The 17,729-nt window shown below is 44.7% G+C and overlaps 1 protein-coding gene across 26 annotated transcripts in view; it reads left to right on the forward strand.

The window, feature by feature from the left end:
- Positions 1-17,729, forward strand: part of LOC106592465 (CLIP-associating protein 2) — a 129,636-nt gene that overhangs the window by 20,202 nt on the left and 91,705 nt on the right. For all 26 annotated transcript variants that reach the window (XM_082961304.1, XM_082961301.1, XM_082961305.1 and 23 more), the window contains exons 3-6: positions 985-1,088; positions 4,798-4,889; positions 8,981-9,056; positions 13,095-13,192. In XM_082961304.1, coding sequence (XP_082817430.1) covers positions 985-1,088; positions 4,798-4,889; positions 8,981-9,056; positions 13,095-13,192 — 370 coding nt within the window. The remainder of the gene's footprint in view (positions 1-984; positions 1,089-4,797; positions 4,890-8,980; positions 9,057-13,094; positions 13,193-17,729) is intronic.

Raw genomic sequence — 17,729 nt, forward strand, 5'->3', positions numbered from 1 at the left:
CTCCACTCCTCTCCACTCCTCCTCTCTACTCCTCCTCTCCACTCCTCCACTCGTCCCTCTCCTCTCCACTCCTCCACTCCTCCTCTCTACTTCTCCTCTCCTCTCCACTCCTCCTCTCCACTCCTCCTCTCCACTCCTCTCCACTCCTCCTCTCCACTCCTCCTCTCCACTCGTTTCTCTGTCGACACAGAGGGGGAGGAGATGAGATCATAGTGATTAATGAGTGTCATTCTTAATCTGCACATAATTAACTCTCTCCTCAGTGTGTGTGTGTGTGTGTGTGTGTGTGTGTGTGTGTGTGTGTGTGTGTGTGTGACTGTTCTTCTCTCCCATCTGTTGTTGATGATCTCTGAGGCCATCTTGTTCTGCGAGGGGGTGTGTCCAGTATTGTGAGGAAGTGAAACAGCTGTTTATGAAGAGCTAGGATGCAAATAATACCACAATGACCTCACACATTCACATGTTTGTGTTTGATGACGACGTGTGTCTCTGCTACAATGCCCCCTGTCACTGTGTGTTGGACCTCTATTGTCCCTGTTGCCTAGGAACCCAGCTGTTGTGGTAGCAACAACCCAATCCCCCCCCCCCCTCCCCCCCCCTCCCCGAAAACATCAGCTGGGGAGTGACAGGGTGATGTCATCCTACTGCAACCTTCCTCGCCCTCGGGGTGTGTGTGTGTGTGTGTGTGTGTGTGTGTGTGTGTGTGTGTGTGTGTGTGTGTGTGTGTGTGTGTGTGTGTGTGTGTGTGTGTGTGTGTGTGTGTGTGTGTGTGTGTGTGAGAGGTTCCAAGGACAAATCGGAGGATTATTTAAATCTGTAGCAGTGAAACTAGTGGCTACTAAGGAAGACCTGAAGTCAGTCTGCTTCCATCCAGACATCTGGACTCTACAGGGACATAGACCCACCGTCTCACCTCTGTACTACCAACGTTTCATTATGAAGTCCAGTATTGTAATATGCCATTTGACTGTGTGTCCCCTCCAGTCGTCCCAGCCCTGGTGGACAGGTTGGGGGACAGTAAGGACCAGGTCAGAGAACAGAGTCAAAATCTTATCCTTCGCTGTATGGAAGTGACCGCATCGCCTATGGTGAGAGACGCGCACGCACGCACGCACGCACGCACGCACACACACACACACACACACACACACACACACACACACACACACACACACACACACGCATTGGCACGTACGTTATACACACACACACATAAGCATTGGCACGTACATTATACACACACACACACACACACACACACACACACACACACACTGCCTCACCCATGTTGAGAGAGATCCTGTCTCTTCCTGTAGTGCAGGGTTACTACATACAGTCTCAGCCCTGGAGGCCTGCCTCTCCTCCTCCTCCTCTCCCCCTCCTCCTCCTCTCCCCCTCCTCCTCTCCCCCTCCCCCTCCTCCTCCTCCTCCTCCCCCTCCTCCTCCTCATAGATCTGCTAACAGAACAGGCTGAGGTCGCGTCCTCACAGCCTGGTTATGTTACGTTATAACCAGATGACAACAAACTGCCTGTAATGTCGTGAGGATATTTCCCCAGCGGTGCCTGCTGGGTAAGGGAGTTCAGCACCTCAGAGAGAGAGAGCATCCAAACCCCCAGGCTCTACCTCCTATTCCACCAGGAATCCATCATTTACCACAGATTACTAGATTAATACAGACAGCATCAGGAATCCATCATTCACCACAGTTTACTAGATTAATACAGACAGCATCAGGAATCCATCATTCACCACAGTTTACTAGATTAATACAGACAGCATCAGGAATCCATCATTCACCACAGTTTACTAGATTAATACAGACAGCATCAGGAATCCATCATTCACCACAGTTTACTAGATTAATACAGACAGCATCAGGAATCCATCATTCACCACAGATTACTAGATTAATACAGACAGCATCAGGAATCCATCATTCACCACAGATTACTAGATTAATACAGACAGCATCAGGAATCCATCATTCACCACAGATTACTAGATTAATACAGACAGCATCAGGAATCCATCATTCACCACAGTTTACTAGATTAATACAGACAGCATCAGGAATCCATCATTCACCACAGTTTACTAGATTAATACAGACAGCATCAGGAATCCATCATTCACCACAGTTTACTAGATTAATACAGACAGCATCAGGAATCCATCATTCACCACAGTTTACTAGATTAATACAGACAGCATCAGGAATCCATCATTCACCACAGATTACTAGATTAATACAGACAGCATCAGGAATCCATCATTCACCACAGATTACTAAATTAATACAGACAGCATCAGGAATCCATCATTCACCACAGTTTACTAGATTAATACAGACAGCATCGGGAATCCATCATTCACCACAGATTACTAGATTAATACAGACAGCATCAGGAATCCATCATTCACCACAGTTTACTAGATTAATACAGACAGCATCAGGATAGCTGCTCCCTCTTCTGGACATAACCTGAACTGCAAATGAATGACAGTGCAATGAAACACACACACACACACACACACACACACACACACACACACACACACACACACACACACACACACACACACCACAGACCGTAACCTCCTTTATAAGCAGTAATCTGCTGAGCCCCACGCAGTTTCCCTCCCACAGATTCCTTCAGTATGAACTGTCTCTCAGGGCTTTATTGGCATGGATAAACATATGTTTACATTGCCAAAAGCAAGTGAAGTAGATAATAAACAAAAGTGAAACAAACAATAAAAAATGAACAGTAAACATTACACTCACAAATGTTCCAAAAATAATAAAGACATTTCAAATGTCATATTGTCTATATACACTGTTGTAATGATGTGCAAATAGTTCAAGTACAAAAGGGAAAATAAATAAACATAAATATGGGTTGTATTTACAATGGTGTTTGTTCTTCACTGGTTGCCCTTTTCTTGTGGCAACAGGTCACAAATATTGCTGCTGTGATGACACACTGTGGTATTTCACCCAGTAGATATGGGAGTTTATCAAAATAGTTGTGTTTTTTTTTCAAATCTTTGTAGATCTGTGTAATCTGAAGGAAATATGTGTCTCTAATATGGTCATACATTGGGCAGGAGGTTAGGAAGTGCAGCTCAGTTTCCACCTCATTTTGTGGGCAGTGTGCACATAGCCTGTCTTCTCTTGAGAGCCAGGTCTGCCTACGGCGGCCTTTCTCAATAGCAAGGCTATGCTCACTGAGTCTGTACATAGTCAAAGCTTTCCTTAAGTTTGGGTCAGTCACACTGGTCAGGTATTCTGCCACTGTGTACTCTCTGTTTAGGGCCAAATAACATTCTAGTTTGCTCTGTTTTTTTGTTAATTCTTTCCAATGTGTCAAGTAATTATCTTTTTGTTTTCTCATGATTTGGTTGGGTCTAATTGTGTTGCTGTCCTGGGGCTCTGTGGGGTCTGTTTGTGTTTGTGAACAGAGCCCCAGGACCAGCTTGCTAAGGGGACTCTTCTCCAGGTTTATCTCTCTGTAGGTGATGGCTTTGTTATGGAAGGTTTGGGAATCACTTCCTTTTAGGTGGTTGTAGAATATAACGTCTCTTTTCTAGATTTTGATAATTAGCGGGTATCGGCCTAATTCTGCTAAGGATATTTTTGCAGTATTCTGCATGCAGTCTCACTTGGGTGTTTGTCCCATTTTGTGAATTCTTGTTTGGTGAGCGGACCCCAGACCTCACAACCATAAAAGACAATGGGTTCTATGACTGATTCAAGGATTTTTAGCCAGATCCTAATTGGTATGTCGAATTTTATGTTCCTTTTGATGGCATAGAAGGCACTTCTTGCCTTGTCTCTCAGATCATTCACATCTTTGTGGAAGTTACCTGTGGTGCTGATGTTTAGGCCGAGGTATGTATAGTTGTTTGTGTGCTCTAGGACGACGGTGTCTAGATGGAATTTGTGTTTGTTGTCCTGGCAACTGGACCTTTTTTGGAACACTGTTATTTTGGTCTTACTGATATTCATTGTCAGGGCCCAGGTCTTTCAGGGCCCAGGTCTGTCAGGGCCCAGGTCTGTCAGGGCCCAGGTCTGTCAGGGCCCAGGTCTGTCAGGGCCCAGGTCTGTCAGGGCCCAGGTCTGTCAGGGCCCAGGTCTGTCAGGGCCCAGGTCTGTCAGGGCCCAGGTCTTTCAGGGCCCAGGTCTGTCAGGGCCCAGGTCTGTGCAGAAGATGTAGGTGCTTCTGTAGGCCCTCCTTGGTTGGCTACAGAAGCACCAGCTCGTCAGCAAACAGTAGACATTTGACTTCAGATTCTAGTAGGGTGAGGCCAGGTGCTGCAGACTGTTCTACCGTCGCCAATTCATTGATATATATGTTCAAGAGGGTGGTGCTCAAGCTGCATCCCTGTCTCACCCCACGGCCCTGTGGATTTTTAATGTTTTTTTGCCAATTTTAACTACTCACTTGTTGTTTGCGTACATGGATTTTATAATGGCGTATGTTTCTTCTCCCAACACCCCTTTCCATCGATTTGTAAAGCAGGCCCTCATAAGGTAATTTGGTAAAACACCAATTTGACATTTGCTCAGTACATTGTTTTCGTTGAAGAAATGTACAAGTTTGTTGTTAATGATAATGCAGAGGATTTACCCAAGGTTGCTGTTGACACACATCCCACGGTAGTTATTGGGGTCAAATTTGTCTCCACTTTTGTGGATTGGGGTGATCAGTCCTTGGTTCCAAATAATCTCTCCCTCTCTCTCCCTCTCTCTCTATCTCTCTCTCGCTCTCTTTCTCTGTCTCTTAATCTGCAGTATGTGTGGGAGAGGTTGCTTCCTGGTTTTAAACATAAGAACTTCCGCAGCAGAGAGGGGGTTTGTCTGGTTCTCTGCGCCACGCTCAACACGTGAGTACTTCCTCTTTCACCATCAATCACTTCCATAGGTCACAGGTCATACGGAGAGTGAGACTGCTGCTTACATGGAACATGTTTTGAGGGACCGGGACAGACGCACCATAGAGTTCTATAGAGGACTCTGGTGCCCAAAAGCCAGTTTTTTTTTTTAACTTTCACATTTTTAACGTTGTCAACCGGTTGTGACTTCCTATGGGTTAAGGAAGGATCACGTAATTCCTTCCAGGTCATCTGGTGTGATCAGCCAATGTAATTATAGCTGTGAGCAATGATGTCATAACTCCAGGTGGCAGTAAATCACCGTCCTTGGCTTTGTACCTGTTCAAACAACACACTCCAGGTGGCAGTGTGTAAGTCGCTCTGGATAAGAGCGTCTGCTAAATGACGTAAATGTTCACCCTTTCACTTAGTTCACCAACTCATAGACCTAATAAACTCAGCAAAAAAAGACACGTCCTCTTTAGAGGTCGACCGATTTTATTGGAGGACCAAAAAAAGACACGTCCTCTTTAGAGGTCGACCGATTTTATTGGAGGACCAAAAAAAGACACGTCCTCTTTAGAGGTCGACCGATTTTATTGGAGGACCAAAAAAAGCCGATGTTGATTTGTTTTTATTTTTTAAATATATATTTTTAATAATAATATTTTTAATAATGACAATTACAACAATACTGAATGAACACTTATTTTAACTTAATATAATGCATCAATAAAATCTGTTTAATCTCTAATAAATAATGAAACATGTCCAATTTGGTTTAAATAATGCAAAAACAAAGTGTTGGAGAAGAAAGTAAAAGTGCAATATGTGCCATGTGGCATATGGGGCGGCAGGTAGCCTAGTGGTTAGAGTGTTGGACTAGTAACCCGGAAGGTTACAAGATCAAATCCCCGAGCTGTCAAGGTAAAAATCTGTCGTTCTGCCCCTGAACAAGGCAGTTAACCCACTGTTCCTAGGCCGTCATTGTAAATAAGAATTTCCGAATGTAACAGGCTGTTACTACAATTTTCAAGTGTAAAATCAATAAAACAAGTATTTTTAAATATTAGGAAAATGTGTCTGTACATTTCAGCTGTTTCAAAAGTATTGCTCTGCTATTACCATGTATACTGTAGGAGTATCAGCTCAACGAGACAATTCTGTTGCCAATGCCCTGCTGCAAGGGGGGCGAGTGTCGTAAGCTACCAGTCGAGACGTAGCAAGTACCCAAGTTTACATCTGAGCAATATGTGTAGCCGACGGTATTTTTACAAAAAGTTTAAGTATAAAGAGGCTCGAGGTGCTCTAAAGCAGGGATGGGAAACTCCAGTCCACAGGGGTCTGAGTGGTGTCATCTTTTCCCCATCACTGGCAAACACAGCCGACTATTAACCTCACTGCACCCTGGCAGACACAGCCGACTTTATTAACCTCACTGCACCCTGGCAGACACAGCCGACTTTATTAACCTCACTGCACCCTGGCAAACACAGCCGACTTTATTAACCTCACTGCACCCTGGCAGACACAGCCGACTTTATTAACCTCACTGCACCCTGGCAAACACAGCCGACTTTATTAACCTCACTGCACCCTGGCAAACACAGCCGACTATTAACCTCACTGCACCCTGGCAGACACAGCCGACTTTATTAACCTCACTGCACCCTGGCAAACACAGCCGACTTTATTAACCTCACTGCACCCTGGCAAACACAGCCGACTTTATTAACCTCACTGCACCCTGGCAAACACAGCCGACTTTATTAACCTCACTGCACCCTGGCAAACACAGCCGACTTTATTAACCTCACTGCACCCTGGCAAACACAGCCGACTTTATTAACCTCACTGCACCCTGGCAAACACAGCCGACTTTATTAACCTCACTGCACCCTGGCAAACACAGCCGACTATTAACCTCACTGCACCCTGGCAAACACAGCCGACTTTATTAACCTCACTGCACCCTGGCAAACACAGCCGACTTTATTAACCTCACTGCATCCTGGCAAACACAGCCGACTATTAAACTCACTGCATCCTGGCAAACACAGCCGACTTTATTAACCTCACTGCACCCTGGCAAACACAGCCGACTTTATTAACCTCACTGCACCCTGGCAAACACAGCCGACTATTAACCTCACTGCACCCTGGCAAACACAGCCGACTATTAACCTCACTGCACCCTGGCAAACACAGCCGACTATTAACCTCACTGCACCCTGGCAAACACAGCCGACTTTATTAACCTCACTGCACCCTGGCAAACACAGCCGACTTTATTAACCTCACTGCACCCTGGCAAACACAGCCGACTATTAACCTCACTGCACCCTGGCAAACACAGCCGACTTTATTAACCTCACTGCACCCTGGCAGACACAGCCGACTTTATTAACCTCACTGCACCCTGGCAGACACAGCCGACTATTAACCTCACTGCACCCTGGCAGACACAGCCGACTTTATTAACCTCACTGCACCCTGGCAAACACAGCCGACTTTATTAACCTCACTGCACCCTGGCAAACACAGCCGACTTTATTAACCTCACTGCACCCTGGCAGACACAGCCGACTTTATTCAACTCACTGCACCCTGGCAAACACAGCCGACTTTATTAACCTCACTGCACCCTGGCAAACACAGCCGACTTTATTAACCTCACTGCACCCTGGCAAACACAGCCGACTTTATTAACCTCACTGCACCCTGGCAAACACAGCCGACTTTATTAACCTCACTGCACCCTGGCAAACACAGCCGACTTTATTAACCTCACTGCACCCTGGCAAACACAGCCGACTTTATTAACCTCACTGCACCCTGGCAAACACAGCCGACTTTATTAACCTCACTGCACCCTGGCAGACACAGCCGACTTTATTCAACTCACTGCACCCTGGCAGACACAGCCGACTTTATTAACCTCACTGCACCCTGGCAGACACAGCCGACTTTATTAACCTCACTGCACCCTGGCAAACACAGCCGACTTTATTAACCTCACTGCACCCTGGCAGACACAGCCGACTTTATTAACCTCACTGCACCCTGGCAAACACAGCCGACTTTATTAACCTCACTGCACCCTGGCAGACACAGCCGACTTTATTAACCTCACTGCACCCTGGCAAACACAGCCGACTTTATTAACCTCACTGCACCCTGGCAAACACAGCCGACTTTATTAACCTCACTGCACCCTGGCAGACACAGCCGACTTTATTAACCTCACTGCACCCTGGCAGACACAGCCGACTTTATTAACCTCACTGCACCCTGGCAAACACAGCCGACTTTATTAACCTCACTGCACCCTGGCAAACACAGCCGACTTTATTAACCTCACTGCATTGTAAACTGTAGATCATGATGAGTCGGGGCAGAAGTGTGACACTAAATCAGCTGTGTCTTCAGGGGACTGGAGTTGCCCATCCCTGCTATAAAGCTGGAATCGCCTCACTGATTGTTGCATCATCTTGCTAATAGCAGCACTGTTGTGCTAAGCTGCTACATGCTATGCAGCAAAAGGCTAAAGGTCTCTCTATGGTCTGCTGGTGAATGTTGCAGAATGGTGGGTTACCCTGCTAAACTTATACCATCTCCCTCCCCCTCTCTCTCCTTCTCTCCCTCCTTCCCTCCCCCTCTCTCTCTCCTTCTCTCTCTCCTTCCCTCTCCCTCTCTCCCTCCTTCCCTCTCCCTCCTTCCCTCTCCCTCCTTCCCTCTCCCTCCTTCCCTCTCTCCCTCCTTCCCTCTCTCCCTCCTTCCCTCTCCCTCCTTCCCTCTCCCTCCTTCCCTCTCCCTCCTTCCCTCTCCCTCCTTCCCCCTCTCTCTCCCCCTCTCTCTCCCCCTCTCTCTCCCCCTCTCTCCCCCTCTCTCTCCTTCCCTCTCTCTCCTTCCCCCTCTCTCCCCCTCTCTCTCCTTCCCTCTCTCTCCTTCCCTCTCTCTCCTTCCCTCTCTCTCCTTCCCTCTCTCTCCTTCCCTCTCTCTCCTTCCCCCTCTCTCTCCTTCCCTCTCTCTCTCCTTCCCTCTCTCTCTCCTTCCCTCTCTCTCCTTCCCTCTCTCTCCCCCTCTCTCCTTCCCTCTCTCAGGTATGGTGCTCAGCCGTTGCGTCTCAGTAAGATCGTTCCCCACCTCTGCACTCTAACTGGAGACCAGAACCCACAGGTGAGAGTCTGAATCCCTTTTTGTCCCCCGGACTCTGTCCCTGTCCCTGCCTGTATTAAAAACATCCAAAGCAGGGGTCTTCAACCCTGTTCCTGGAGAGAGACCCTCCTGTAGGTTTTAACTCCAACCCTGTTCCTGGAGAGAGACCCTCCTGTAGGTTTTAACTCCAACCCTGTTCCTGGAGAGATACCCTCCTGTAGGTTTAAACTCCAACCCTGTTCCTGGAGAGATACCCTCCTGTAGGTTTTAACTCCAACCCTGTTCCTGGAGAGATACCCTCCTGTAGGTTTAAACTCCAACCCTGTTCCTGGAGAGATACCCTGCTGTAGGTTTAAACTCCAACCCTGTTCCTGGAGAGATACCCTCCTGTAGGTTTTAACTCCAACCTCAGTTGTAACTAACCTGATTCAGCTTATCAACCAGCTAATTACTAGAATCAGGTACGCTACATTAGGGTTGTAGTGAACCTACAGGATGGTAGCTCTCCAGGAACAGGTTTAATGTAACATGGAGAGAAAACCCTGTAACATAGAACTGATATAAGTCTGAGTTCCATTAAACACATTGTGGATCACATAGAAGTTCTAGTCATTGCGTTTCTATGGTGAAGTATTCAACAATACAGAAATTCCAGTGTGCTGGAGTTACTCATTCTAATCCTTTACCCTGTTATTAGACAGTCAATGGGAGACTGTTAAATAGCTGGGTGAGAGAACCCTGGTTTCACCACTGAAACACGTTAAATAGCTGGGTGAGAGAACCCTGGTTTCACCACTGAAACATGTTACATAGCTGGGTGAGAGAACCCTGGTTTCACCACTGAAACATGTTACATAGCTGGGTGAGAGAACCCTGGTTTCACCACTGAAACATGTTACATAGCTGGGTGAGAACCCTGGTTTCACCACTGAAACATGTTAAATAGCTGGGTGAGAGAACCCTGGTTTCACCACTGAAACATGTTACATAGCTGGGTGAGAGAACCCTGGTTTCACCACTGAAACATGTTACATAGCTGGGTGAGAGAACCCTGGTTTCACCACTGAAACATGTTAAATAGCTGGGTGAGAGAACCCTGGTTTCACCACTGAAACATGTTAAATAGCTGGGTGAGAACCCTGGTTTCACCACTGAAACATGTTAAATAGCTGGGTGAGAGAACCCTGGTTTCACCACTGAAACATGTTAAATAGCTGGGTGAGAGAGAACCCTGGTTTCACCACTGAAACATGTTAAATAGCTGGGTGAGAGAACCCTGGTTTCACCACTGAAACACGTTAAATAGCTGGGTGAGAGAACCCTGGTTTCACCACTGAAACATGTTAAATAGCTGGGTGAGAGAGAACCCTGGTTTCACCACTGAAACATGTTAAATAGCTGGGTGAGAGAGAACCCTGGTTTCACCACTGAAACATGTTAAATAGCTGGGTGAGAACCCTGGTTTCACCACTGAAACATGTTAAATAGCTGGGTGAGAGAGAACCCTGGTTTCACCACTGAAACATGTTAAATAGCTGGGTGAGAGAGAACCCTGGTTTCACCACTGAAACATGTTAAATAGCTGGGTGAGAGAACCCTGGTTTCACCACTGAAACACGTTAAATAGCTGGGTGAGAGAGAACCCTGGTTTCACCACAAACACGTTAAATAGCTGGGTGAGAGAGAACCCTGGTTTCACCACAAACACGTTAAATAGCTGGGTGAGAGAGAACCCTGGTTTCACCACAAACACGTTAAATAGCTGGGTGAGAACCCTGGTTTCACCACTGAAACACGTTAAATAGCTGGGTGAGAACCCTGGTTTCACCACTGAAACACGTTAAATAGCTGGGTGAGAGAGAACCCTGGTTTCACCACTGAAACACGTTAAATAGCTGGGTGAGAGAGAACCCTGGTTTCACCACAAACACGTTAAATAGCTGGGTGAGAGAACCCTGGTTTCACCACTGAAACATGTTAAATAGCTGGGTGGGAGAACCCTGGTTTCACCACTGAAACATGTTAAATAGCTGGGTGAGAGAACCCTGGTTTCACCACTGAAACACGTTAAATAGCTGGGTGAGAGAACCCTGGTTTCACCACTGAAACACGTTAAATAGCTGGGTGAGAGAGAACCCTGGTTTCACCACAAACACGTTAAATAGCTGGGTGAGAGAGAACCCTGGTTTCACCACAAACACGTTAAATAGCTGGGTGAGAACCCTGGTTTCACCACTGAAACATGTTAAATAGCTGGGTGAGAGAACCCTGGTTTCACCACAAACACGTTAAATAGCTGGGTGAGAACCCTGGTTTCACCACAAACACGTTAAATAGCTGGGTGAGAACCCTGGTTTCACCACTGAAACATGTTAAATAGCTGGGTGAGGGAGAACCCTGGTTTCACCACTGAAACATGTTAAATAGCTGGGTGAGGGAGAACCCTGGTTTCACCACTGAAACACGTTAAATAGCTGGGTGAGAACCCTGGTTTCACCACTGAAACACGTTAAATAGCTGGGTGAGAGAGAACCCTGGTTTCACCACTGAAACATGTTAAATAGCTGGGTGAGAGAGAACCCTGGTTTCACCACTGAAACATGTTAAATAGCTGGGTGAGAGAGAACCCTGGTTTCACCACTGAAACATGTTAAATAGCTGGGTGAGAACCCGGGTTTCACCACTGAAACACGTTAAATAGCTGGGTGAGAACCCGGGTTTCACCACTGAAACATGTTAAATAGCTGGGTGAGAACCCGGGTTTCACCACTGAAACACGTTAAATAGCTGGGTGAGAGAGAACCCTGAGAACCCCACAACACTAACCTAAATGACAGAGTGAAAATGAAGCCTGTACAGACTACAAAATATTCCAAAACATGCATCCTGTTTGCAACAAGGCACTAAAGTGAAACTGCAAAAAATGTGACAAAGAAATGATCTTTATATTGAACGCAAAGGGTTTTGTTTGGTGCAAATCCAATACAACACGTCACGGAGTACCACTCTTCATATTGTCAAGCATGGTGGTGGCTGCATCATGTTATGGGTATGCTTGTCGTCAGCAACCACTTGGGAGTTTAAGATAAAAAGAAAAGCTATAATCACAGGCAAAATCCTAGAGGAAAACCTGGTTCAGTTTGCTTTCCAACAGACACTGGGAGACAAATTCACCGTTCGGTAGGACAATAACCCCAAACGCAACGCTAAATATACACTGGAGTTGCTTACTAAGACGACTTTCAATGTTCCTGAGTGGCCGAGTCACAGTTTTGACTTAAATCAGCTTGAAAATCTATGTCAAGACTTGAAAATCGCTGTCTAGCAATGATCGACAACCAACTTGACAGAGAAGAATTTTCACATATTTTTAAATGTGAAAATATTGTACCATCCAGGTGTGCAAAGTTCTTAGACTTACCCAGAATGACTCACAGCTGTAATCGCTGCCTAAGGAGATTCTAACATGTATAGGGGTATGAATACTTGTGTAAATGACAATGCTGTATTTTATTTTCAATACATTAGCAAAAGTATCTTAGAACATGTTTTCACTGTTTTTGTCATTATAGGGTTTTGTGGGTAGATGGGTGAGGGAAAGAAACATCTATTTCATTCAGGCTGTAACACAACAACATGTGGACTAAGTCAAGGGGTGTGAATACTTTCAGAAGGCACTGTAAATCACACAGAGTACATACACCTCAGAAATACACACACACACACACACACACACACACACACACACACACACACACACACACACACACACACACACACACACACACAAGGGCAGGGTAACGCCTTACTCTCGCTAGGCCGGTCAGAGTTATCTGATGCCACTCACCCTGTGTGCCTGTAGTTTGTTTTATGATGGTCGTGTTTACAGTCAAGGATCATTATAATCATACTAAACCATGTTTAATGCTTATCCCCCTGTTTAAGAGATCTGCTAAATCACTTAACTGTAATAATATGAATGACATAATCTATATTTTCATTAGTTATGTAGATACGGGATAACCTATATTATGGGATGTTGTGTATTCCTGTGTGCAGGTCCGTGAGGCTGCCACAGCATCGCTGGTGGATGTATATCGCCACATAGGAGAGAGAGTCAGAGCCGACCTGGGAAAGAGTGGCCTGCCTGCCGCACGGTGAGTGTGTGTGTGTGGTTGTGTTTGGTTGTGTGTGTGTGTGTGTTTGTGCCATGTATTGGCATCACGCCATTATTGTTGACACTTTTTTGTGGAGAAACATGTTGAGAATACTGGTCTGTGTAAAATAATGATAAAATGAGCTGTTCTGTCTGGCTAGTCTGCGAGTTCTGTTGCTGTGTACTTTTTACTGGCCAATGACAAGTGTCAGTGGTTTGGACTGTGAATACTAAGTGTATGTTACATCCCGTGGTATCTCTGTCCCAGTCCACACCATGCTCCACTCTGCCCCTCACACAGTCACACACAGAGACGCTTTATACTGGACAATGAAGAGGAGGACAGAGGAAGAGGGGGAGGAGTGGGTCGTCTCTGAAGAGGTCCATTGAGTGACTTGCTCTGGTCACCGTGGTTACCGTAATAAGGAGTCTGTAGTGTTGTCATTCTGAGCACACACAGCCTCCTCTCTGCCGTCTCTCTCTTTCTGCCCTCTCTCTCTCTCTCTCTCCTGCCCTCTTTCTGCCCTCTCTCTCTCTTTCTGCCCTCTTTCTGCCCTCTCTCTCTCTCTTCTGCCCTCTTTCTGCCCTCTCTCTTTCTCTGCCCTGTCTCTGACTATACATTTCAATAAAATTTACTTTATTGGCATGATGTAACAATGTACATATTGCCAAAGCATTGTTTGTAGATTTACAACAATAACATCATTAATAATTACATTTGGGGAAATGGGGCTGAGGATTCTTCTAGAATAGTGGCCAATTTGTTGTTGTAAATATTGAAGAGTGCAGGGCTCAGACTGAAACCCTGGCGAAGGCCCCGTCCCTGGTTAAATAATTCTTTTCTTGCCAATTTTGATGCTGCACGTATTGCCAGTATACATTGATTTAATTATGTCATAGATTTTACTCCCTACACCACTTTCAATGACTTTGTAGAACAGTCCTGTATGCCAAATAGAATCAAATGCTTTTTAGAAGTCAATAAAGCAAATGTACATTTTGGTGTTATTTTGGTGGACATGTTTATCTATCAGGGTGTGTAAGGTGTAAATATGATTGGTTGTGCGATGTTTTGGTATAAATCCAATTAGGCTTTTATTCAAGACATTGTGCTTATTAAAGAAGTTTAGAACTCCTTACATTGATAATACTACAGAAAATCTTTCCCAGGTTACTGTTCACACAAATGCCTCTGTAATTGTTAGGGTCAAATTGGTCTCCGTTCTTAAAGATTGGGATTATGAGTCCTTGATTCCAGATGTCAGGGAAATAACCTACACTCAGGATCAAATTAAACAGTTTTAATATAGCCAATTGACATTTTGCACTAGTGAGTTTGAGCAGCTCATTTAGGATGCCATCAGGTCCGCATGCGTTTTTACATTTGAGAGCCTGAAGTTTCTTATAGAGCTCCTGGTCAGTAAGTAGTCCAATGGATGTTGATGGTCCTTTATAGCTTTTTCTAATCCATTCAACTTCTCTTGAATTTGGCGTTGTTCTGTGTTTGCATCAGCTTGAACGGTGTTGTAGAAATGGGTCGTCCATATATCACCATTTTGTATCGCTAATTCCACTTTTATTTATTTTTAGGTTTTTCCAGAAGTTGTTTGTGTTTATAGACTCCTCAATTAGTGTCAGCTGCTTGCTGGTGTACTGTGCTGTTTTGGTTCTGAGTGTACGTTTATAGAGTTTTAAAGTCTCATAGTAATGTAGGTGTAATTCACCATTATTTGGGTCTCAGTGCTTTTGGTTTGATGGTGTTCTAAATGTTTTCCTCATCATTTTACTGCATCAAACCAGTTGTGGTCTTTTTTTATTTCATTTGATCAATTTCAGTTGTGCTTTTTTGCTGTTTTCCTGAATATATATATATATATATATATATATATATATATATATAACAGACAGACAGACAGACAAGTCGGCAGTTTACATACACTTAGGTTGGAGTCATTAAAACTCGTTTTTCAACCACTCCACAAATGTCTTGTTAACAAACTATAGTTTTGGCAAGTCGGTTAGGACATCTACTTTGTGCATGACACAAGTAATTTTTCCAACAATTGTTTACAGACAGATTATTTCACTTATAATTCACTGTATCACAATTCCAGTGGGTCAGAGGTTTACATACACTAAGTTGACTGTGCCTTTAAACAGCTTGGAAAATTCCAGGAAATTATGTTATGGCTTTAGAAGCTTCTGATAGGCTAATTGACATAATTTGAGTCAATTGGAGGTGTACCTGTGGATGTATTTCAAGACCTACCTTCAAACTCAGTGCCTCTTTGCTTGACATCATGGGAAAATCAAAAGAAATCAGCCAAGACCTCAGAAAAATAAATTGGTTCATCCTTGGGAGCAATTTCCAGACGCCTGAAGGTACCACGTTCATCTGTACAAACAATAGTACGCAAGTATAAACACCATGGGACCATGCAGCCGCCATACCGCTCAGGAAGGAGACGTGTTCTGTCTCCTAGAGATGAACGTACTTTGGTGCGAAAACTGAAAATCAATCCCAGAACAACAGTAAAGGATCTTGTGAAGATGCTGGAGGAAACAGGTGCAAAAGTGTTCATATCCACAGCAGAACAGGACCTATATCGACATAACCTGAAAGGCCGCTCAACAAGGAAGAAGCCACTGCTCCAAAACCGCCATAAAAAAGCCAGACTACGGTTTGCAACTGCACATGGGGACAAAGATCGTACTTTTTGGAGAAATGTCCTCTGGTCTGATGAAACAAAAATAGAATTGTTTGGCCATAATGACCATCGTTATGTTTGGGGGAAAAAGGGGGATGCTTGCAAGCTGAAGAACACCATCCCAACCGTAAAGCACGGAGGTGGCAGCATCATGTTGTGAGGGTGCTTTGCTGCAGGAGGGACTGGTGCACTTCACAAAATAGATGGCATCATGAGGATGTAAAATTGTGTGGATATATTGAAGCAACATCTCAAGAATCTCAGGAAGTTAAAGCTTGGTCGCAAATGGGTCTTCCAAATAGACAATGACCCCAAGCATACTTCCAAAGTTGTGGCAAAATGGCTTAAGGACAACAAAGTCAAGGTATTGGAGTGGCCATCACAAAGCCCTGACCTCAATCCTATAGAAAATGTGTGGACAGAACTGAAAAAGTGTGTGCGAGCAAGGAGGCCTACAAACCTGACTCAGTTACACCAGCTCTGTCAGGAGGAATGGGACAAAATTCACCCAACTTATTGTGGGAAGCTTGTGGAAGGCTACCCGAAACGTTTGACCCAAGTTAAACAATTTAAAGGCAATGCTACCAAATACTAATTGAGTGTGTGTAAACTTCTGACCCACTGGGAATGTGATGAAAGAAATAAAAGCTGAAATAAATCATTCTCTCTACTATTATTCTGACATTTCACATTCTTAAAACAAAGTGGTGATCCTAACTGGGAATTGTTACTGGGATTAAATGTCAGGAATTGTGAAACTGAGTATAAATGTATTTGGCTGAGGTGTATGTAAACTTCTGACTTCAGCTGTAGCTTGTTTTTTACTGCTAGATCGATTCCTCCTTTACTGTGAGTGTTTGGATGTTTTGCTTACTGGTTGCTTTCTGGTTGTACAGATTACTGGGCTGTGAATGTGTGATTGTTTTCATGTCTGTTTTTTTGAAGAACAAGGTAATTAGGCTGTGATCAGACAGAGGTGTTAGTGGCTTGACAGTGAATGAGCTGAGAGAGAAAGGGTCATTGTCTGTAATCATACATTGACTGTGCTGTGGCCTAGAGGTGAGCAATAGTTGAATCTCCCCAAAGAGTCCCTGTAACCTACCATTGACAAAATACAGACCCAGACTTCGACAGAGCCGTAACAGATCCTATCCGGTTTGGTTGATGGTGCTGTCGCTGTTGTTTCTATGGGGGAGATGAAGGCAGTTAGAAACAGTATGGCCTGTAATAAAGCTGTCCCCTCGTGTGCTCGTTAGATCAGGTAGTGTTCTTGTGCGCGCATTTGTGTCCCTACAGATGAGCACATTTCCCTGGACCTGGAAATGGCACGTCTCTTCCTCAAGGGTGGAAAATATCTCCTCTCAGTAATATGGGGATTCTGAGGGGGGATATATATTGAGCAAAGGAACTCATTTTTCTGTCAGTACAAGTTATTTTAATTTTTTTTCAGTTTTATACAAATGTGTTATTTACCAATTTTGAGGGCATAAATTAGAATTTGTGGTTCAGACTTGTACCAAATGATCCTCCAGACTCTCTCCCTCTATTGACAGAGGTATGTTTCTGTGACGGCACAATTTCCTCTCTGTAGCCTGTGGGACAGTGAGTGACAATGTCAGCCTTACAACATGTCTCCTGTAGAATGATGACGTCAACATCTAACCTCTTCAGTCTGAAGGCTGAGGAGTCTAGGCCCTGAATGTTCCACATGTTAACTGATAGTGATTTCATGTTGCAAGAAGAGAGAATAACACTGTATAAAAATGCAGTAACTATTAACTGCTAAGGTGTAAAGAGTGAGAGAAACAGGATATCAGCAAACATTTGTTC

The sequence above is a fragment of the Salmo salar genome, chromosome 14 (assembly GCF_965601325.2).
Source record: "Salmo salar chromosome 14, fSalSal1, whole genome shotgun sequence".
NCBI lineage: Eukaryota > Metazoa > Chordata > Actinopteri > Salmoniformes > Salmonidae > Salmo > Salmo salar.